Raw genomic sequence first — 22923 nt, 5'->3', positions numbered from 1 at the left:
GTATAAAATAGCCTATATACTATGTAGACAGGGAACTTTTTCCAGAGCTGGGAAAGTTCTGTTACCGAGTTAAATAACTGACGTGTAAAGGAATTCAGGCTTTGGGATTTGCCACGCCCAGGGAAAGGAATGGCAGAGGAGAAGGAGGAATGATGAAGTAATAATGTTTCATCTGGGTTGAATCAGGTCTGACAACTTCCAGAGAGGCTTTTAAAACACATCCGGTCACCCAATGTGTTTAGTTTGGCCTAACTATTTATCATCAACATCCTCTTTTGCCAGCACCCCAACCCACTTGTTCATTCCTCCTTCCCTTCTTTACCCAGCTTAACTCAAATAGCTCCGTATAAATATATGGGACAACATAACTCTCAACCAATACCTTTGATGATGATCATTATTATTATTATACAGTAAGCCTAATTGCCTTCTGTCAATATTGGTTAAGTTGCCTTGCACCCATGTCAGCCTGGCTCTGAGACCAATAATAGGAAAAGTGACTGCTACTTCTTTATTCTGCTGCACCAGACAATAACACAGATCTCATTGAGACGTGATGCAATCTGATTAGGCTGTGATCAGCTGGCTGTAGCGTGCGTGCGAACAAGAGACAGAGCAAATTAGACAGATAAAAAGGGAATGAGGAAACTTGAGAGAGCATACAAGAGACAGCGAAGGAACGAGTGAGAGAGAGAGCCAAGAGAGATGTCTAACTCCTATGCCATACACAACCACACAGTTGGGGACCATAGCAGAGAGATTACAGTGAGAGTCTCTTGTCTTTTGAGGTCACTTTAACTTTAAATCAATAGGACTCTTTTCTACAGAAGGATATCGTAGAACTTGAGTGATGTTCTGCCAAAAGGACCTTCCCTGTTCTAATCCCATCGCTGATTAAGACTAGGCCCTATATGACTCATTGAAGGAGTGGAGATCCTAGCTCAGAGATAAGCTTATATAGTGTTGCTGCAATAGAAAGTGTGTGTGTGAGAGAGAGAAGGGGATGGCTGAGTTGACCACTGGTCACATGACCAATCAGATAGTGTATCACAATGGGGCAAGGCCAATGGGCTTTTAGTACTCTGGCGCTCAGCCAATCAGTGACTGAGCTGGAAGAGAAGGGCGGTCAGTGCTTGATCAGGAGAAGAGACGAAAGAGAAAAGGACTCAGCTGCAGTTATTGATGAGAAGTTGGTTATGGTCTGACAGATGGTGGATACTGTACATACTGCAGAAGACATTTTGGTTGAATTAATACAGTTGTGCAACTGACTAGGTATCCCCTCACACACTCTCTCTGTGGGAGCGGTACTGTAGTAGTTGGTGAGGTCAATGGGGCCAGAGTAAGTGGTAGAGGACAGGATTTTGTGTGTTCTTACTTCCAGAGGGGCATCTGCATGTTCTTGGCCCTCTTGTTCCGAGGTGCTCTGTCCCATTCTAACCCCGCCTCTTCACCAGGCTGGTCCATCAACGGCCTCTAAGGAGACAAAACAGGATGTTGGCATTAGACATGTTTACGTCTCACACACAAGTAGTAAAGCAAATAGCTTTTTAGTAGCGTGGAAGAGAAACCTGACTAACAAAATTATTCTAAATACTATCTAGTATGCAATTATGACTCATTGCTCTTTGTAAAGGTTGTCCAGGTTTAGGGTTGCAAAATTCTGGTGACTTTCCTAAAATGTCCAGGTTTTCCAGAAATCCCAGGTTGGAAAAGTCCCTGAAGCAGGAGGCAACAAGCAGGAATTCCAGAATACTCCTGGAAAACCCGGGAAGTTTGGGAAAGTCACCCATCCAGGTTTCTGAGAGGTACTGCTGTTTATAGATACATACTGTATATGTGTTTATGCATAAACAGCAGAGCCTCTCAGCCAATCCCCATCCGTTCCCCTCCCCCACTGAAACTGGCAACATGATCCTCTCCCAGTCCCAAACAGAAAGATAATAACAGTGCTCCAATGACACACAGGCAATTTGGAACACATGATCCAGAGAGAGACAATCCTACCKTKCCCWGTYRWCRYTGGMCYMYCCCCCCCCCCCCCCCTACCATCTCCCTGAGGGCTGGTCCTCTAAGAGGGTTTACCCCCCCAGCCCTATTTGGGTTACTACTCCTGGGATTTAGGCCTAGCCCTGACCAATGAAACTCCACCCCCATCTGTTCCCTTCATCTCTCCTCTCTCCATCCCTCCCTCTCTCAACCCATTTGTTGACACAAACAAATGCAAGTATGCAAACCAAACAAAGTCTTTACAGGCTACACGCTGAGCACAGACAAACAAGCAGCTAGCTTTGTATTCAAACCTCCATTGACTCCCACTGAAACTGATCAAACATACCCTAGCTAGGCAAACAGAAAGATATTTAGCCATACAAGCTAATGTGATATGGTTAAGGCCTACTACAGTGCTTTGGGAAAGTTCAGTGCATTCCCTTCCCCTTTTCCACATGTTGTTACGTTACAGTTTTATTCTAAAATAGATCAAATTTTAAGAAATCCTCAATCTACACATAATACCCCATAATGACACAGCGGGTGAAAAATGTTGAGCTCAGGTTCATCCTGTTTCCAGTGATCATCCTTGAGATTTTTCTGCAACTTGATTGGAGTCCACCTGTGGTAAATTCAATTGATTGGACATGATTTGGAAAGTCACACACCTGTCTATATAAAATGTCCCACAGATGACAGTGCATGTCAGAGGAAAAACCAAGCCATGAGGCCAAACTGAGCAAACAGGGGAGAAGGGCCTTGGTCAGGGAGGTGACCAAGAACCTGATGGTCACTGACAGAGCTCCAGAGTTCCTCTGTGGAGATAGTTGGCCTTCTGGAAGGTTCTCCCATCTCTGCAGCACTCCACCAATCAGGCTTGTATGGTAGAGTAGCCAGACGGAAGTCACTCCTCAGTAAAAGGCACATGAAAGCCTGCTTAGAGTTTGCCAAAAGGCAACTAAAGGACTCTCAGACCATGAGAAACAAGATTCTCTGGTCTGATGAAACCGAGATTGAACATTTTGGCCTAAATGCCAAGCGTCACATCTGGAGGAAACCTGGCACCATTCCTATGGTGAAGCATGGTGGTGGCATCATCATCATCATGCTTTGGGGATGTTTTTGAACTGCAGGCACTGAGAGACTAGTCAGGTTTGAGGAAAAGATGAATGGAGCAAAGTACAGAGAGATACTTGATGAAAACCTGCTCCAGAGCGCTCAGGACCTCAGACTGGGGTGAAGGTTCACCTTCAAACAGGACAACAACCTTAAGCACACAGCCAAGACAATGCGGGGTTGGCTTTGGGACAAGTCTCAATGTCCTTGAGTGACCCAGCCAGAACCCAGACTTGAACCCGATCTAACATCTCTGGAGAGACTTGGAAATAACTGTGCAGAAACGCTCCCCATCCAACCTGACAGAGCTTCAGAGGATCTGCAGAGAAGAATGGGAGAAACTCCCCAAATACAGGTGTGCCAAGCTTGTAGCTTCATACCCAAGAAGACTCATGGTTGTAATCGGTGCCAAAGCGGCTTCAACAAATTACAGAGTAAAGGGTCTGAATACTAATTTTTTAAAACCTGTTTTGCTTTGTCATTATGGGGTATTGTGTGTAGATGGATAAAAAATCAAATCTCATCATTTTAGAATAAGGCTGTAACACAACAAAATGTGGAAAAGGTGAAGGAATCTGAATACTTTCCAAATGCTCTGTATGTACTTTTGAACCCCAGCTAAAGGGATAATCCATGACATCATGGTCTAGGAACCAGAGGCCAATTATTATTTTTTTGACCTTTATTTAACTAGGCAAGTCAGTTAAGAACAAATTATTTTCAATGACGGCCTAGGAACAGTGGGTTAACTGCCTTGTTCAGGGGCAGAACGACAGTTTTGTACCTTGTCAGCTCGGGGATTTGATCTTGCAACCTTCCGGTTACTAGTCCAACGCTCTAACCACTAGGCTATCTGCCACCCCCGAGAGCTGCATTGGATGATCCAAGAGCTGCATTGGATGAAATCAAATCCGAGAGTGGCTGACAGTGGACTGTCATATTGCATAGCCTGTCACAAACAGACCTGAAACAGGATGAGTAGTGTCAAGGTCTATTCTTTCAATTCAATTCAATTCAAGGGGCTTTATTGGCATGGAAAACATGTGTTAACATTGCCAAAGCAAGTGAGGTAGATAATACTACCTCACTTTCTCTACTACACTCTCATCCTCCACCATTCATGTGTTTGACTCACTTAACCAACTGCTGAAGCAAAACTTTAAGTACCCAAACTACTGAATATCCCTATGTTTATAAATGCTCACTTTAATGAAATACCATGGTAAACTAGGCCTAGCCATGATTCCACCCAGCCAAGCAGTACTGTCTGGCTCTGGAAACATCACATGCTCTGTTGGGCTGTGCTGTATAGACAACAAGGAGGCCCAGAGGTAATCATATAGAAAAGGAAAACATATACGTTTCCATTTGCTCATCATGACATTTTCCCTGCCCCTCACTCACAGTTGCAGTGCCAGGCTTTGGTCGTGGAAAGAATTTGCTCTCGAAGGATAAAAGACAATCCATCAGGCAAACAAAGTACTGCGTGTCCAATGATCCCAAGAACGAGTTGCCGTGTCCCTTCATGCCATCTCAGTGAACATTAAGTGTCGTTGTATATACTATTGTGTAACACCTAGGCCTATGCTAACTCTATTGCATTCATTGCGCTCTACTACTACAAGGCTAGCAGAATTATTACAGAGTAATAAGATCAGTCAGTGAAAACAGTAAATGTTACAAATCTCCTCTAGCAGAGCAGACACTAGAACTGTCTCTCTCACACTCTCCAGTAACACCTCCATATAGCTTGGTGGCTATTCCCATTGTCCTCATAAAACAATGCTGCCAGTGTTGATGTCCCTAGGCCAGGCATGGACTAACTCCCTTTCCCTCTCTCATCATTCCTCCTCCTCTCCCTCTCACACCAGGAGCAATAATAGCACAACCAAGCTCGTTTTATTTACGTACACTGCACATTCTGAGCCAGGGATTAACAGCAACAACAACAGCCTATAGCATGTTGTTTCTACTGGGGCCTGTCAGACCCCAGAGAACAGACAAACTACTGTGGGGACTATGGACTGGAAAATAGGCTAGGCCTACTAGCTTGCTCAAATTAATTGGTCTTGCCCTTTTTGCGTGTTTAGTTTCAGATAACTATACAACAATACATGGCTTACTGATTTGGCTTGGAAATGTTTTATTGCAAATAAGGATGGCATCGTTACTGTGGCATGGTAGTTGGGCAGTACAGCAATGACAGAAAGTACATGAACTATGACTTAGCCAACTTTCTATGATGAGCAATAACTAGGGTCATAGAGAACAGAAACCTGCATAAGCATATGGCCCAACTTGACCGTTGCTCTCTAAAAAGTCTATAAATTAGCATGAACCATATTACCGTTTTCAAATGTGTAGGTTAAAACTACATTATAGATTTTGTGACATGAATTAGTAGCTCATGAGTCGCGTGACCCGTAGCGAGACAGTGTGGCAATAGTAGGTCAGCTCGGGTTTCTATGTCAAAATAGTTGTTGCATAATTCGCAACCCTGGCGTGTGGTGTTGCATTACTAGTCCTCATTAATCACCCGGTCAGGCCTTTAGTAGCTATAAAGAGCCATTTGTAAACAGAGAAGTCGGGACATGTTGAAGGGCCTGTCCGATGAATTGATGGTGACAGAGAGGGTTGTCTTTCTCCACATGAAATCGATCGTGCCTCAACTCGTTCATTTGAATCTAATGTAGCCGCATTCTCGTTCGGACCTGCGCAAACCGTGGGTGTGTTTTTGCGCAGAATACGGTAATGAAACTGGTGAAGTGATGCTAATTTCGTGTCTAGGCACTGATCTACCTTAGCAGTACTACAGGGCCAAACATGTTCTGGAAAGCCCATTAGAAACTTGAACTCAATGAAGTAATCTCATTATTTTGTAGCTAACGTTAGTTAGCTAGGTACATAGCTAACGGTTACAATGTGTGCCTCTACACCACAACATTCAGTAGCCTAGTTACAGTAGCTAGCTAAGTTGACACGCTTTGAAACAGCAGGCAAGCATCATACACCTCGCTAGCTAGCCGTTAACTATAGTCCCCTCTAGTTAGCATTGGCTTATGATGACCGATGATGTCAACACACAAAACAGCTAACGTTAGATCGTTGTTTACGATGAGACCAACCAGCCGTTGAGAAAAAAAATCAAATTTAATGTACAAATAGGGTCGCTTTCGAATTTCACCAAGTCGGCCCGTGTAGAAAAGCCACCAGAATCTGGTTAATGCAAAGATGCTGTATTTTGACCTCCGCAGGGACAGTGCTTATTGATTGACATGCTCGCGCACTATCTGGACATTGGTGACACACTCTAACACAAAGACTCATACATATGTCAATGTATGCAGCTAGACATACCTCCCACTAGCAATTTCATGATATTTATCGACCTGTCAAGTGAATAAAACGATAACCGCCCTTACCTGAACTGCGTGTTTCTTGTCAATCTTTACAGTACTGTCAAATAACACCAATAGCGGAAATTATCTGTATCATAACTCCTCCTATTTTATTCTACACGAGCCGCAGGCCAATCCAAATCTGATATTGTGGATATCTAATCCAATCTGCATCCAGGGATGAAATGTTTTAACATAGCCCGCCTACCTTTAGATAGATATGAGAGAAGTAGCCAATCGAACTGCAAGGTTGAAAAGGGGACGCTACAAATAGACCTGTGATTGGCGAGGTGTATATGACTGACGATTACACTAACCAGTAACAAGAGACAACAAATCAAAAATGTACTGTACAAAGTTTATTATCATGCATGATTTTAGTAAATTCATCTTGATAACTGAACACTCACTTTAGCTGCTAATAAAATATTTATGATGGATCATTGAACCTGACTACAAACGAATGACAATACATCTCGATCAACTGGGTATGTAGCCCATGACATTGCCAACTTTCTACAGGTGCCATCATTATAATATTAAATAAACGTTTTGTGTCAGTTTTTTAATCAGAATCTTCAGACATCTACCAAGATGTATATTAGATAGAAAAGATAAGGCAACAATTTATAAAATATAATGATATTCCTCAGTGCTCATCAGTATTTAGTATTGTATGAGGGATGATTGATTCAATCACTATTGTTATGGTTTAAAGGCCCTATAACTAGGGCAATGCCACAGCCAAAACGCTAGGCCATCTCCTCTTTTCTCTGTAAACCAAGTCACTCGGTCCTCACATGGTCTCTTCTATCATTGCTATGCGGATGACACTCAACTACTCTTCTCCCCCCCTTCTGACACACAGGTGGCGACACGCATGTCTGTGTGCCTGGCAGACATCTCACCTTGGATGTCGGCCCACCACCTCAAGCTCAACCTCGTCAAAACAGAGCTGCTCTTCCTCCCGGGAAAGGCTTGTCCGCTTCAAGACCTCTCCATCACGGTTGACAAATCCACAGTGTTCCCCTCCAGGAGTGCAAAGAACTTTGGCGTGACCCTGGACAACATCCTGTCGTTCTCTGCAAACATCAAAGCAGTGACTCGTTCCTGCAGTTTCATGCTCTACAACATCCATAGAGTACGACCTTTCCTCACACAGGAAGCGGCGCAGGTCCCAATCCAGGCACTTGTCATCTCCCATCTAGACTGCTGCAACTCTGCTTGGCTGAGCTCCCCGCTTGTGCCATCAAACCCCTGAAACTTATCCAGAAGGGCGCAGTCCGCCTGGTGTTCAACCTTCCTAAGTTCTGCCATGTCGCCCCGCTCCGCCATATACTCCATTGGCTTCAAGTCAAAGCTCATATAATCTTCAAGGTCCTGATGCTTGCCTACGGAGCAGCAAGGGGAACTGCACCTCCTTTCCTTCAGGCTATGCTCAAACCCTACATCCTAAACCGAGCACTCCGTTCTGCCACCTCTGGTCTCTTGAACCTCCCACCTCTACAGGAGGGCAGCTCCCGCTCAGCCCAGTCAAAGCTCTTCTGTCCTGGCACCCCAATGGTGAAACAAGCTTCCCCCTAAAGTCAGGACAGCAAAGTCCCTGCCCATCTTTCGAAACTGTCTGAACCCCCCCCCCCCCCACCCCTCCCCAAAAAGGCACTTCTCTTTTCCCGCTAGCACTGACTTTGCTAATTAATACTTTGTTGAGGGAAAATGAACATTATACGATTGATGTGTTGTCTCACCTAGCTATCTTAAAATGAAGGCACTAATTGTAAGTCACTCTGGATAAGAGTGTCTGCTAAATTACTAAAATGTAATCCATACAGTAATTCAGCATTGACATAAATAAATTCAGCTAACGACAAACAACACTTAAATCATTCACAATACTCATTTCATACATTAGTGCAAGTATGAAAAGTGTGCCGTGAGCCGAGGTAACTAAACTCAGCAAAAAAAGAAATGTCCTCTCGCTGTCAACTGTGTTTATGTTCAGCAAACTTAACATGTGTAAATATTTGTGTGAACATAAGATTGAGACATAAACTGAACAAGTTCCACAGAAATTGAATAATGTGTCCCTGAACAAAGGGGGGGTCAAAATCAAAAGTAACAGTCAGTATCTGGTGTGGCCACCAGCTGCATTAAGTACTGCAGTGCATCTCCTCCTCATGGACTGCACCAGATTTGCCAGTTCTTGCTGTGAGATGTTACCCCACTCTCCCACCAAGGCACCTGCAAGTTTCCGGACATTTCTGGGGGGAATGGCCCTAGCCCTCACCCTCCGATCCAACAGATCCCAGACGTGCTCAATGGGATTGAGATCCGGGCTCTTCACTGGCCATGGCAGAACACTGACATTCCTGTCTTGCAGGAAATCACACACACAACGAGCAGTATGGCTGGTGGCATTGTCATGCTGGAGGGTCATGTCAGGATGAGCCTGCAGGAAGGGTATCACATGAGGGAGGAGGATGCCTTCCCTGTAACGCACAGCGTTGAGATTGCCTGCAATGACAACAAGCTCAGTCCGATGATGCTGTGACACACAGCCCCAGACCATGACGAACCCTGCACCTCAAACGATCCCGCTCCAGAGTACAGGCCTCGGTTTAAAGCTCATTCCTTCGATGATAAACGTGAATCCGACCACCACCCCTGGTGAGGCAAAACCACAACTTGTCAGTGAAGAGCACTTTTTGCCAGTCCTGTCTGGTCCAGCGACGGTGGGTTTGTGTCCATACGCGACGTTGTTGCCGGCGATGTCTGGTGAGGACCTGCCTTACAACAGGCCTACAAGCCCTCAGTCCAGCCTCTCTCAGCCTATTGCGGACAGTCTGAGCACTGATGGAGGGATTGTGCGTTCCTGGTGTAACTCAGGCAGTTGTTGTTGCCATCTTGTACCTGTCCCGCAGGTGTGATGTTCGGATGATTAGGCCACTCTTGGCCATGATTACAGACACCTGTGTATCTTTTGACACTATAAACGAGTCATCCCGCAGTGTTTGTGATTATACCCTGATGAAGACAGCTTGGCTGTCGAAACGTTGGATATTACATTTTTGCATCTGAGCTCCTAGAGTGTGCGACACTCCTTTATTTTCAAGTTTTCTACTCCGCTAGCCAGCACCTCGCCTAAATAGGTGTGCGTTTCTTTTTTGTCTAGATTTTGATGTTCGGATGTACCAATCCTGTGCAGGTGTTGTTACACGTGGTCTGCCACTGCGAGGACAATCAGCTGTTTGTCCTGTCTCCCTGTCTTAGGCGTCTCACAGTACGGACATTGCAATTTATTGCCCTGGCCACATCTGTAGTCCTCATGCCTCCTTGCAGCATGCCTAATTAGGCATGTTCACGCAGATGAGCATGGACCCTGGGCATCTTTCTTTTGGTGTTTTTCAGAGTCAGTAGAAAGGTCTCTTTAGTGTCCTAAGTTTTCATAACTGTGACCTTAATTGCCTACCCTCTGTAAGCTGTTAGTGTCTGAACGACCGTTCCACAGGTGCATGTTCATTAATTGTTTATGGTTCATTGAACAATCATGGGAAACAGTGTTTAAACCCTTTACAATGAAGATCTGTGAAGTTATTTGGATTTTTACGAATTATCTTTGAAAGACAGGGTCCTGAAAAAGGGACATTTCTTTTTTTGCTGAATTTAGGTAGGTGAGTCTAGGTGCCACATTCAACCTGCAGCCAAATACATGCATATACTGCCACCCAGTGGTACAAACGTGTCAGTACACCATAGCGTTTATTATCTGGGATATTCTACCTGGAACATATCTTTGACATGTGTATCGCATTAGTGGAAACTCACACTGTTCTCAAAGCAGGCTGCCGGTTTTGACAAGCAGAAGTGACATTTCGTAACAGGTTAGGTAGTATTACACAGCAGGTTAGGATAATTAACGTGGCAGGTTAGGAGAGCGTTTCTAAAACTCGGTCCTGCCCCCCCACTTCTCCAGCTGAGAAGACAGGGAGAGGTAGAACAGTGAGGACAGTATGGACTTACTCCATACTCCAGTTTGCAGCGTGTGTGTGTCAGTGAGAGTGAGTCTTCTACTCTATGCATGTATTGGATGGGTACCTCTGTTGAATAATGAACAATGTGGGCCTTGGATGCCTCCAAGTAGGTAACTGTATTTTTATTCTGAGGGATAAGAAGATACCATTACCTCAGAGCAAAATGCCCGGACAGACACACATTTCAGAGATGAACAGAGTCAAATAATGTAAAATATTTCTAACATTAGGGCTATGCGTTTTTCCTGACCATGCACTGCCCATAGAGATAGAGGACTCTAGTGCTCAAAATCCTGTTTTAGCCTGGGCAGCACCATTGAGGACTTTCAACATTTTGAAGGAGTTAACTGGGTGGAACATCCTATGGGTTAAGGAAGGCTCACATAATTCCACCTGGGGCATCAAGAGGAACCAGCCCATGAATTATACTCATTAGCAAACATGAGTATACATCGCCAACCTTGGCTTTATACCTGTTCAAACAACACATCCAGGTGGCAGTATGCACCCATTCAGCTTGTTTACCAACTCATAGTGGTAGTAGAAGAGAATGGACAACTTCAAAATGGAGATGGCCTCAATGGCGTTGACTGTGCGCTCACAGCCATAATGGAACAGATACACGAGTCCATTGCCCCATTGGTCCAATATTGCTAATAAATTAAATATTGTTATTAGATCATGTATAAAGTGTATAATTGCGGGAGTTGATATTCTTTGTCAAAGATTGTATTTGATGAAAGTATTTGGTAAATGAGTGCCACTGACTTGGCAGAGATGGCATCGCTACGCATCTTCAAATCAAATCAAATGTTATTTGTCACATGCGCCGAATACAACAGTGAAATGCTTACTTACAAGCCCTTATCCAACAATGCAGTTTTAAGAAAATACAAACAAAAAGTAAGAGATAAGAATAACAAATAATTAAAGAGCAGCAGTAAATAACAATAGCGGGGCAGTACAGAGTCAATGTGTCAATGTGCGGGGGCACCGGTGTTGAGGTAATTATATACATGTAGGTAGAGTTATTAAAGTGGCTATGCATAGATAATAACAAAGAGTAGCAAGCACCAAAGGAGGGTAAATCCATTTGACTTTTTGCCCGCACCCCTTGTGATTTGAACGAGACCTTCCACACATATTTTCCCATTGATTTATTTGACCATTTTAAAACACAAAACAACCACACATGTAGATACAGTACCATGCCATTTAAAATCACCGAGGATGACACAAAAAGTTTAAACGTATTTCCATTGTGGTCCTCATGAAAATACATGAAAACAAAATATACACAAGATTATAACATGGAAACAAAATACATCTCATAAATAGGGACGAAAATGTAAAAGGAATAAAATAGATGACCATGTAACGTTCATTGAAAACTATTATACTTTCTTTAAGCCTGTGCAGTTTTAAAGCATTTTGCCCATAAACCATTTCTTAAGGTTAACCTTAAAAGTCCCTAACGTAGGAATTGATATTATATGGTTTGGTACACCATTCCATTCCTCTGCACCAGTGTTAAGGAAATTGCTTTTTCCAGATATGCTCCTATATCGCAGCGGTCTGATATTGGCAACATTGGCTTTGGTGTGATGGCTATGAGAGTCAAATCAATTCAAATTGTATTTGTCACATGCGCCGAATACAACAGGTGTAGCCCTTACAGTGAAATGCTTACTCATCACCCCTTAACCAACAATGTAGTTTTAAGAAAAATAAGTGTTAAGTAAAAAACAAATAACAAATAATTAAAGAGCAGCAGTAAAATAACAGTAGAGAGGCTATCTACAGGGCGTACCGGTATGTACTGGGGGCACATGTTAGTCGAGGTAATTGAGGTAATATGTACATACAGGTAGAGTTAGAGTGACTATGCATAGATAATAAACAGAGAGTAGCAGCAGCGTAAAGGGGGGGATGAAAATAGTCCGGGTAGCCATTTGATTAGCTGTTCAGGAGTCTTATATAAGAAGCTATTTGGACCTAGACTTGGAGCTCCGGTACCGCTTGCCGTGCGGTAGCAGAGAGAACAGTTTACGACTAGGGTGGCTGGAGTCTTTGACAATTTTTAGGGCCTTCCTCTTCCTCCGACACACTGCCTGGTATAGAGGTCATCTAATGAAAGTAAAATAACCAGACACGTAACTGGGGGCATGGTCATGTATTTTTTATTTTACCTTTATTTAACTAGGCAAATCAGTTAAGAACAAATTCTTATTTTCAATGACAGCCTAGGAACAGTGGGTTAACTGCCTTGTTCAGGGGCAGAACGACAGATGTGTACCTTGTCAGCTCGGGGATTCGATCTTGATACCTTTCGGTTACTAGTCCAATGTATAACTTTAAAAACCATCAACAGTTTGATCTGCACCACCCAGAGATAAACCGGAAGCCAGTTCAGTTTCCTGAAACGATTAGGACCAATGTGCATCCTAGAGCTGAGCTTGAGTATAATTTTCATTAGTTTGTTTTGGGCCGTTTGAAGCTTGAACCATAAGATACAAGCATAGTCATAGTGGCACTGGATCGGAGATGTTGTCAGGGTCCTCATAGTCTCTGTATCCAGGAACTTGGCTACTCTTGCCAAAAAACTTTGTCCTGGAGTAAACCTTCACAATGACCTTCAGAACCATTAGTTCACCTGTCATGTGTTGGTCCAGTTAACATCCCAAGTATGTAACATAGCATCTTTCCTTCACCGCTACACCATTACACTTGACTGAGAAGTTGGAAGATTTTCTCACTTTGTGTTTGCAACCAAACAGGATACATTCTCTCTTGCCTAAATGCAGTAAACCAAGCTAATATTTTGGGTTCTGAAAGGGTACAACAGTTGAACTAAGCTCATGAGGCATTTATAAGTTATATTCTTCAAGGATCAATGGGTAAATATCATTAATTTATAAGTCCAAAAATGGATGTAACTCAGACCCATTCATATTTTAATATGTTGTAGCTTAGAGCCTGTTACATCATCTGAGGTTTTAGTGTTGTGCCCGCCATCGATTGAGACAAAACATGCTCTTGAATACAGGGTGGGTGTCATGCTTTAGCTGATAAATGTACTAAAATGGGAGTACAATTTATTTATTTTTACCCAATTTTTTTCTCCCCAATTTCGTGATTACTATCTTGTCTCATAGCTGCAACTCCCCAACGGGCTCGGCAAAGGCGAAAGGTCGAGTCACGCGTCCTCCAAAACATGACTAGCCTGACCTAGTTTGGGAAAACCCTGGTGTGAAGGGATAGGTCCATTCTATTTCTATGATTGAAATGACACCCACCCTGTATTCAAGAGCATGCTGTGTCTCAAACAATGGCCGGCACAACACAAAAACATCAGATGATGTAAAGTAGGGTCTAAGCTACAACATATGGGAATATGACAAATATCAGAGTTAATTAGTTTTTTAGATAATTGACGTTAAAGGTTAAAATGTATTTTTATTTAAAAAAAAAATCCTTTTGACAACCCTGTTTACAAGCTTTTAAATTATATTAAACTCAACCGTTTATCTTTTCCAGTGATGAAGACATGGATGTCTCATGGTATGGTAGGGTATGCAAAAGGAGTCAACTTTGAGCACCTTTATCTCCTGAATGTTTTGACATTGAGGTCCAAAAACTCACTTTCTGACCAATTCTTCCATGGACAAACATGTATGGAAAGTTTTGTTAAATCAAGGGATGCTGTCAAAGTGACTGGATTCAAATGGATTTACCCAGGAGAAATGCCAAGACACATGATGGATTCAGTTGGGTATTGGTATTGGGTTTGCTAAGCTGCCATTTCTGTACTGCTGTCAAGAAACAATGTGGTGACACTTGAAACAGTCACATGTCTTGAATTATACAAGCATGCCAACGCTTGTACTTTTCTTCTGCAGGTGAGCAAAACGCTGTTTAATCATTGCAAGCACTAATATAAAACTGCATTTTCAATGCTAACTCTGCAAACTAAACGTTCGACAACCTTGCAAGTTGTTAGCACCAATATTACAGCCAAGGTCGGAATGCAAACACATGAGATTTCAGACGAACGCCTACGTGTGGAAAAGGTAACAATAATAATTATATGCCGTGCAGGACAAGCACACGTTGCATGGTATAATATTTTCGTTTATTATTATATTATCGTTTTATTTACGATACTTGAATTGACAAAATACCTCATACACGTCCATGTGTTTACCCACACTGCGCAACTGTGGAAGTGCTTCTATTTCTTTGGTGCATCCATTGGTCGGGAAACAAATGAGTGTATATCGCCCACTACCGTGTTGGAGTGTGAAGTGGTTCCAACACGAGGACCCTTGCGCACCACTCAAATCACGACGGGTTTCTTGGAGATTGTCATATTTCGAAAATACTGAACATCCTCCCAATTTCGCTATTGTTCCCTAGGCTACTTGGTGGTGAAAAATGCAATATCATTCCAAAACTGTTGCCTAAACCACCATGGGAGAAATGAAGGCACGTCATCACTTGTTGAGTAGGCCTATACGAAATGCTTGGTCATTGATGATACAACGGTTAATGTGCAATTAAGAAATATATTGAATAATACTGGTTGAAATCTACTGTTATTGTGTTTAATATGACAGAGATTAATAAAACAATCATAGCATCCAAACGTCATTGGTAGTTTCAACTACCGTTTAGTTTATCAAATGGCCACAAGACACAAATAAAACAATATATCAAGGAAAAATCTTATGAAAGCGTATGATTATAATTATTATTAACATTTTAATACATGGTTATCATAGGAGTACGGCTATTAGTGGTAGTGATGGGCATATTACAACAGCCGCGCAAGTCTAGTCTTGTGAAGGTAGCCTACAATTTCCGTTTTTCTTGTCAAAGTAGGCCTAATTCGCACAACTATTACATTGTTAAGAAACATATATAGCCTAAGGATATTGTTCGTTTAAACATGGCAAGTATCAAGAAAAATTTTGCAGTTTTTGTTGCAGCAATTTACCATTTCAGTCGTCATAGATGAACGAATTATACAAATGTTATTCAAAATAGGTGGAGGCTAAATACTGAACCTTGAATTTAGAAATTGTTCTCACATTTCAAATGAAGAGAAAATGAGGAGAAAATGTAGGCCTACATTGGTTCCTGTCAAGACAATTTTCCCTTTCAATCTTGATGTTCACCGTGTGGTGTAATCAGTGTTCATTGACCGAGACAAAAGCATTTCAACAGAAGTTTAAATTATAATGTTTATTTACTGAGCTCAGTTTTTACAGGTATAAGTGAATAATTAAAATAAGACCATGTATGTACACAGTACAGATACAGAGATATTTAATAAATATCAATATTCCTGCGTCTTCTTCCATCAGAGTTGCAGGACACGTGAACACTATTTACAATATTATTTATATTTCTTGAAAATAAAATCAATTTTATATCATACAAATATCCCATTTGTAATTGGTCTTAAGTCCTCTCATAGTAAAAAAGTACAAATTGTTTATGCACATTTGTTTTCTAAAGTAATATTTCACTCCATGAAAAGAAACCGGATTTACAGAGCTTGCAACTGGAAAGAAATGCGGCAAATGTACACATGCATAATCCTGTTGGTCATGATTTTCCATAATTGTATGCACGTACAATTGAATGTGAAAAATCGTCAATATTGAACAAATGAAACAGATGACAGACATTTTACAGTTCAAGTAAGCTTTTCGAGAGCTAAAAATAGGCCTAGTTGATATTTTAAGGCACTTTCAATAAGGCTGTTTTAAGTACTTGTTCGTTGCATGGCGCACAGGGCTATATATTATGCACGAGGATATTACCGTTGTCTAGGCCTGTTAAATTACATAAACTTAATGTTAATTCCCCCCCTTTGAGTATAATCGAAATGGATACAAAAATGTATAGGTCTAGTGATCAATTACACACGCTGCAAGTGGCAAACGGGTTGTGTTTTTAAGGCCTCACGTGCATTAACAACTTGAACATTGATAATTGCTCAACCATCAGAAATCGCTATCAGAAATATACAAAATAAGGCCTACAGGCCTTTGATATAAAATGATCTTGCAATCACCATCTTTCAATCAACAATGTGGCCAACATTTGGCTAAGCATGTCTAGGCATGAGAACATATCCCACAAGTATTGGCCTATTTGACTTTAATGAGCGTATACAACATATATCTAAAAATGATCTCTGTCGCGTAGACAAATATAGGCCTATGGGCTTTCTGGGAAATGTTGCCTTTCTGGAAAAATATCCATGTTTCAAACAGGGGGTAAAGTTAAGTGTTGCAACCATGTTTGAAGACATACAAATGACATAATTTTCTCTCAAATGTAAATACACAATCTAGGTCAAGACAAATAATACATTCCATAGGTGACAGGTCCACCGAAGAGTCCCGGAACAGGTAAAGTGGGCCTGGGGTAGGCGTTAGAATGTCCGTAGAGAGATGGAGAGCCCATGTGCGCTCCCAGGGGGAATGGCAGAGCAAAGGCAGGTAGCATGGGTTTCGACGCCAGTTTGTACTTTTCCAACTCGGCCTCCTGAAGTCTCTTGGCTTTAGCCCTTCTGTTTTGGAACCAGATTTTGACCTGGGTCTCGGTCAAATTGAGGGAGTTGGAGAATTCGGCTCGCTCTGCAATGGAGAGGTACTGCTTTTGTCGGAACTTCCTTTCCAGAGCGAGCAGCTGGGAGGTAGTGAAGGGCGTTCGAGGTTTTCGGTTGTTTTTATGTTTCCTTAAAGGACATGGAGGTGGACTTAAGCTTCCTGGGGGGACAAATAAATTAAAATGTATTGTTATTAAATGAAAAACTCAAGGACTGCTGACCCTTTAAAACAACACATTTCACTGCGCCTATGTGACAATAAAACGTTTTTTTCTTCCCAATTAGTCTCACCAAACAACGTATACATTTAAGGACATTGGCATAAGGTTTATTACTACACCGTGGCTTTTAATGGATAGGCCTACCAATTTCCCAATTCCAAAATAGGCCTATGACAAAGTTTGTCTAATGGTGCACAGTTTAGACCTATCAGGCTACTCTGAAATAACATTGTATTATTAGACTGATATAGGGACATTTCGAGTCAAATTCTATAGATTTTTGGATAGACAGGCACGACCACAGTGATGACAACATATGTAAGGTAGGTTTATAATGATCTACTATGTGAGGTAATAACGATCTAATAAATCAATAATAGACTAATAATAGAAAAACTACTACTATATATTATTATTATAATAGACAAACAATAGGGAATAGTTGGCCTAATTAGCAGGGACTTACGAGGGGGAGTCGAGAAAGATGAAGTCTGGAACCAAGTGCTCTGGTCTTTCTCACAAAATTCTTGATTGTCGTCATTCTGACAGTCCGACACGCTCTGCGAGCTTTCCGGGGAAACTTTCCTCTCAACGTAAAAAGTCCTTGGAGAAAACTGTTCGGTGATCTGCACCGCCGCCGCCACAGGCTTCGGTTGAACGAGACCCGAATCCGAGGAGGGAGAAGAATAGTAAGTCCTGCAGGTTGTTTTCTTGGAAATCAATGATTCGACGCTGAATGGAAGACTGCTCGTCTTACTTTTGTATCCTTTGTCGGTTGTCATATCTTTGGGTTGAAGTTCCTCACACTCCGTATCCGACACTTCTTTCTGGTGGAGTTTAATCTCGTGGGACGGAGACCCCGGTAGGCCAACGGGATTCATCTCAAAGGGGTACGGGGCCATACACCTCCGCCTGGCCAGCTCAGGAAAATCGAATCGCGTGCGAGAGTATAGCGTGGTGCTGTCCTCGCTGTCAGAATATTGCCCAGTAGCTCAACTCACTAGATGGGGTCGTCTATAAAAGGGCAGTAAGTGTTCCCCTCTCCGCGCCGTCCAATCATCGTCTCAACACGGCCTCGTGACGTTCCCAACCTTCCTTTCCTCCGTCCCCATTGGCCCTCTGCCTTCCAAGAGACATCAAGAGGCCCTTTGAAAGCAACAAGAAGTTTTAATCATACAGACCCCGTGCGGAGCTGGTGCATTGATAGCTCAAGGGTTTTTTTGTCTCCGCGGAACACAAAGTAGACCAATTTTAGCGCAATTAACCAGTGGGGAGGCCTCATGAGTATTTACATCCATTAGTTGAGCACTTATTGGAACCTTTTAATTAATTAATTTCGCACCCGAGAACGTTGTGATAAGATACAGAAGAATGCAAGGTTATAAAGGAATCCTTCTAAAGTATTAAATAGGCTAAAATAAAATATGAGAAAGGACAAAAAATAAGGATATACACAAATATACAAATAAATTGAAACTCATTAGAATATTAAAAGTCATATAACCATTTATGAACAGACATAATGGAGAAATAAATCGATTTGCTATGACTGTTTGTCACACAGCATTACGCCAATTTAAAGGCTGTCATGGACTTTTTTAAAGTTTACAATAGGCTCGGTTGAGAAGCAACAGGCGTTTTTTTTTTCAGGTCAAACTATTTAATAAGCCAGACAAGTTGTGTTGTGGAAGGCGCCAGCCTCGGCGGGATCAAAAAGGAAGCTACCTCGGGGAGAAAAGGGAACGGTTAACTCCACTTAACCAGTTGTCCTCGAAATATTTTTCATAGTCCAGTGCATAGCTGCAGGAATGAGGCACAACCACTGACATTAAAGACGGTTTCATTTCTTGGAAGAAGAGAACAAACATAACTTGATCGGGTGATAAGAGGGGCAGTATTTCGAAAATGTTTTTGAAAATGATCATATTTCCACAGAAAGAATACACATCGAGCAACATTGAAATTAAAATAGTCAAATGAACAATGAGGAATTAAAAACAAAAATACAAACGATCAGGTAAAAAAGACAATGCAATGAATATTGATTTAGATGTATTTTTAAATAAAGCCTATTAATCTTTATAACAAATATGAAATATTTGGCATTTGCCATCAAATACCTTCCACAAAGTAAAGGAAAAAACAGAAACAATTAACAACTTTTAAAAAATACATTAAATATTAGAAAAAACAAAACATTTACTTGACAGTTTCGAATATCTGTGGTGTCCTGGTCTGATTTCATATGTGTAGACCTAGTTGTCTCTTATCACAAAACATTATATCGTAGCACTTTAAAGTGGCAGCATAGGCCTTATGTGACCACATATTATTTGAACATTAATGCCTTTGATTGAAGTGCCACCAGTACGCAAAATAAGCTCTTAAAGTTTAGTCTCTCATTTCCTTCAGGGGCGTTGTAACATAATGATTCTCTCAGACATTCTCCTTCACTAAAATCATCACTTCACCCCAGTGTCATTGACGTCAACTATCTTTCATGACGTGTATCATCTCAAAGCGTCGCCCTTCTGCACTCCCAACATGATACCAAAGTAAATAACACCATATAATCCAAGATGGCCTCCCTGGCATGGCCAACGCCACCTATCTCAGGACCCCACTGAAAGCCTGTTTGACTTCCAACAGTCATCAGCAGGATCAAATACACAATTAAGACTTGGTTAAGTGCAAAATGGCCACCTAGTAGGCCACAAGTGGGGGGTTTGTCTTAATTGAATTGCCTTAGCCCCATCGCTCTTAGGTTAATATTCTGGCAAGGAAGACACTTAGAGAGAGCGAGAKAGTGCACGGTCACTCCAAYACACTGGAGACCCACTCAGCCCTCTCTGGATTGTCTTTGTTACTCTTCACACTTCAATTTACAKCTTAGTTGGATTAAAGGGTGAATAATTCAWTATTTGAATCTGGCCAYTCATGAGAAGGCACGTGTGATTGGTTCACATTACTTGACCGCCAGTCAGTCCTATTTGGTTTATGACCTTATGTGTCCTTAACTCCTTAAAGATGCACTCTCAAACGTTTTGTATAATTTCAGCCACTAGTTTTGAAAATGGTGCTCACGAGCCAAATGTGGTCCCCATTTTTTGTGTGCTACATCATCCAATAGTGTACTACCTCATCCATTTTGTGTGATATGTTACGAATGTAGCAATTTTTATGATATCATACGATTTTTGCAATTTGTGTCATATGTTACGAATCCAATTAGTGCAATATGATTTAAATTTGTTGTGCTTAAGATCCCGGAGTCCATCTTTAAGTCACATTATGAATGAACTTGTGTCACACATTAACATTTGGTTTATGACCTCATATGACTTATGTCAAACCACATGACTGTCATGGTTGGACAACTTACCAAACTGACGTAGTTCTGTGGGCAATCAAGCTTTTTCTCAAAGCTACACAAGGACAGGAAAGATTGATTGGTTAACTCAGCGAAATGATGTTGCCTCGAGCAGCACAGTAGATATTGCGATGAGCGAGATGCACGACTTCGCTATCACACAAGGGTTCTTTGTAAGGCAAAGTGTTCTACCTAGAACCTTTAACATTCTAAGGAAGAAAGGATTCTTTGATGATTCTTTGGAAGGCAAGAAGGATTTTTTGGAAGGCAAGAAGGGTTCTACATAGAACCATATATAATATTTCCAAGCATGCTCTATTGCAGGGAGATTTTCAGAATAGTTTGTTTTACTGTAATATGTGTTTTTGCAAGTACATTGATTGGTTGATTAATTTTATGCTACACAAAAATAAATAACATACACTTTTCTAAACATCCAATCTGTACCCGATACTGAGATGGTTGTTCCAGTTTAGATGATTTTGGTACTCTCTGTATTCAGTCTTCCCTACCCTAGCAGTCATTCTGAATGCAGGTTGCAGGTGATTAACAATTCCACTTGTTGGATATCGTAACTCTGGCTGAATTCCAATAGGAATTACACATCACTTTGCAAGCCAGCATAATGTGACTTGAAGGCCTTGATGTGGCCTGTAAACCAGGAGATTCCTAACACCACTGTGTTTGGGTGTAACTAGGCCCTCAAAGAAAGGCCTTATGATATATGTAATGTATTGTCATAAATAATAACATTTTACGGCTGGTGGAACCGTTCATAGAGGGTTCTAGAAAGAACCGTCCAACGATAAACGGGTTCTCGATAGAACCCTTCATAGAGGGTTGTAGGTAGAACCATATACAGGGGGTTCTTTGAAGAACCCTACATAGAGGGTTCTAACCCCTTTTTCCAGACTATAATGCACTTTCAATGGAAATTCTTCATTGAGAATGTTATTTAGTCCAGGACTGGGCTTAATCTGAGTTCGGGAAAACGACCCGAAGAGTTTTTGAGAAATTTCAATTACATTTCCAAATACCTGAATGAATAGATACAATCATTTACACTCCTCCCAAATGAGTCTGTCATTATCAATATCTGAACCACTGTGACAGTTTCTCATAAAAAAAAATGTCAAGCCCTAAATTGCGAGTCCACCCCTGCATTTTTATATCTAACAATCTGCCTCTCTGTCTCCTCTCTCTCTGACTCAACAGGCACTCTCCACAATCTCCTAACGCAGCTGTTTTAGGTTTGAGATCCCAGCAACCATGTACCCTTCAGTCAATCTAATCTCCCAACTGTCGTGTTAGATGAGGATGAGAGGCGAATCATAGAGCAACACAAATCCATGCAGAGATTCACCCGATACAGGTACCACCCATAAATACATCTACACGTGAATTTACACCAAGTTACAGTAAAACGTTCCCCCCTGATGTTCGGCCAGGGTCTTCGGTTTCAGACTTTCAGAGCCCTTCTCTCCTAGATCCCGAAAATGCATTTCTGTAACAGCATGCAGGCGAGTGAACTGTGTCAGATGTCATTACCGAGTTTGAAAGCAGATCTGTCCCCCAAGGTCGACCCGTTCGATGGGAAACACTTTCCTTCGGGACACGAAATGAAAACTTTGTCTCTGTCACAAATGGCACCCTATTCCCTATGCAGTGCTTTACTTCCACGTAGGGAATAGAGTGCCATTTAGGACTCTCATATGGGGCCATTTCCAATATTCTCATGCTTCGATGGAACCACTCAGCCAGTTCGTAAAAGCAGGGGCCAAGTTTGGGCAGCGAATTTAGACAATGTGAGAAAATCTAAGTTAGATCATCTTTATAAGGTTCAAAATGAGTGGTATGGAAACCTATATAGTAGATGACCCCTGATCTAACTCCTAGCTCAAGTAATAGGTTTTTACTGCTGAATGAAAGCGTGACTTTGGCCTATTTCTCTCACAGACAGTTGGAATGACCTCTGACCCTATATAAGGACTAAGGAAACCCGTAAAAGTGCTTAAACACAATCAAAATCAAATTAGATTTCATACGCAGTTGGATTTGTGTGTGAGACAAGGAAGGTACTGTAGCTGAGTAGCTTGGAACCAGACAGAGAATTTGGGAATTCCAATCTAATACAATGCACTCTGCAGACAGTGATTACATCCTTAGATGACTA

General features: G+C 41.7%; 2 protein-coding genes across 2 annotated transcripts in view; both read right to left on the bottom strand.

Moving 5' to 3' along the window:
- LOC112070863 (patatin-like phospholipase domain containing 6) overlaps window positions 1-6609 on the bottom strand; it is a 37700-nt gene extending 31091 nt beyond the window's left edge. The window contains exons 1-2 of the mRNA XM_024138318.2: window positions 6531-6609; window positions 1379-1476 (exon numbers count right to left, since the gene is read on the bottom strand). Coding sequence (XP_023994086.1) covers window positions 1379-1435 — 57 coding nt within the window. The 5' untranslated portion in view covers window positions 1436-1476; window positions 6531-6609. The remainder of the gene's footprint in view (window positions 1-1378; window positions 1477-6530) is intronic.
- A 9153-nt stretch (window positions 6610-15762) lies between these two features.
- Window positions 15763-18386, bottom strand: LOC112070862 (homeobox protein MSH-C). Its single transcript, XM_024138317.2, has 2 exons — window positions 17847-18386; window positions 15763-17319 (listed from the first exon to the last, which is right to left on the bottom strand). Exons 1-2 carry the CDS (start codon window positions 18280-18282, stop codon window positions 16904-16906), a joined length of 852 nt encoding a protein of 283 aa, XP_023994085.1. The 5' UTR covers window positions 18283-18386; the 3' UTR covers window positions 15763-16903.
- Window positions 18387-22923: the final 4537 nt, after the last annotated feature.

The sequence above is a fragment of the Salvelinus sp. IW2-2015 genome, unplaced genomic scaffold, assembly GCF_002910315.2.
Source record: "Salvelinus sp. IW2-2015 unplaced genomic scaffold, ASM291031v2 Un_scaffold1441, whole genome shotgun sequence".
NCBI classification, from domain to species: Eukaryota; Metazoa; Chordata; class Actinopteri; order Salmoniformes; family Salmonidae; genus Salvelinus; species Salvelinus sp. IW2-2015.
This window is presented reverse-complemented; position numbering and strand designations above follow the sequence as displayed.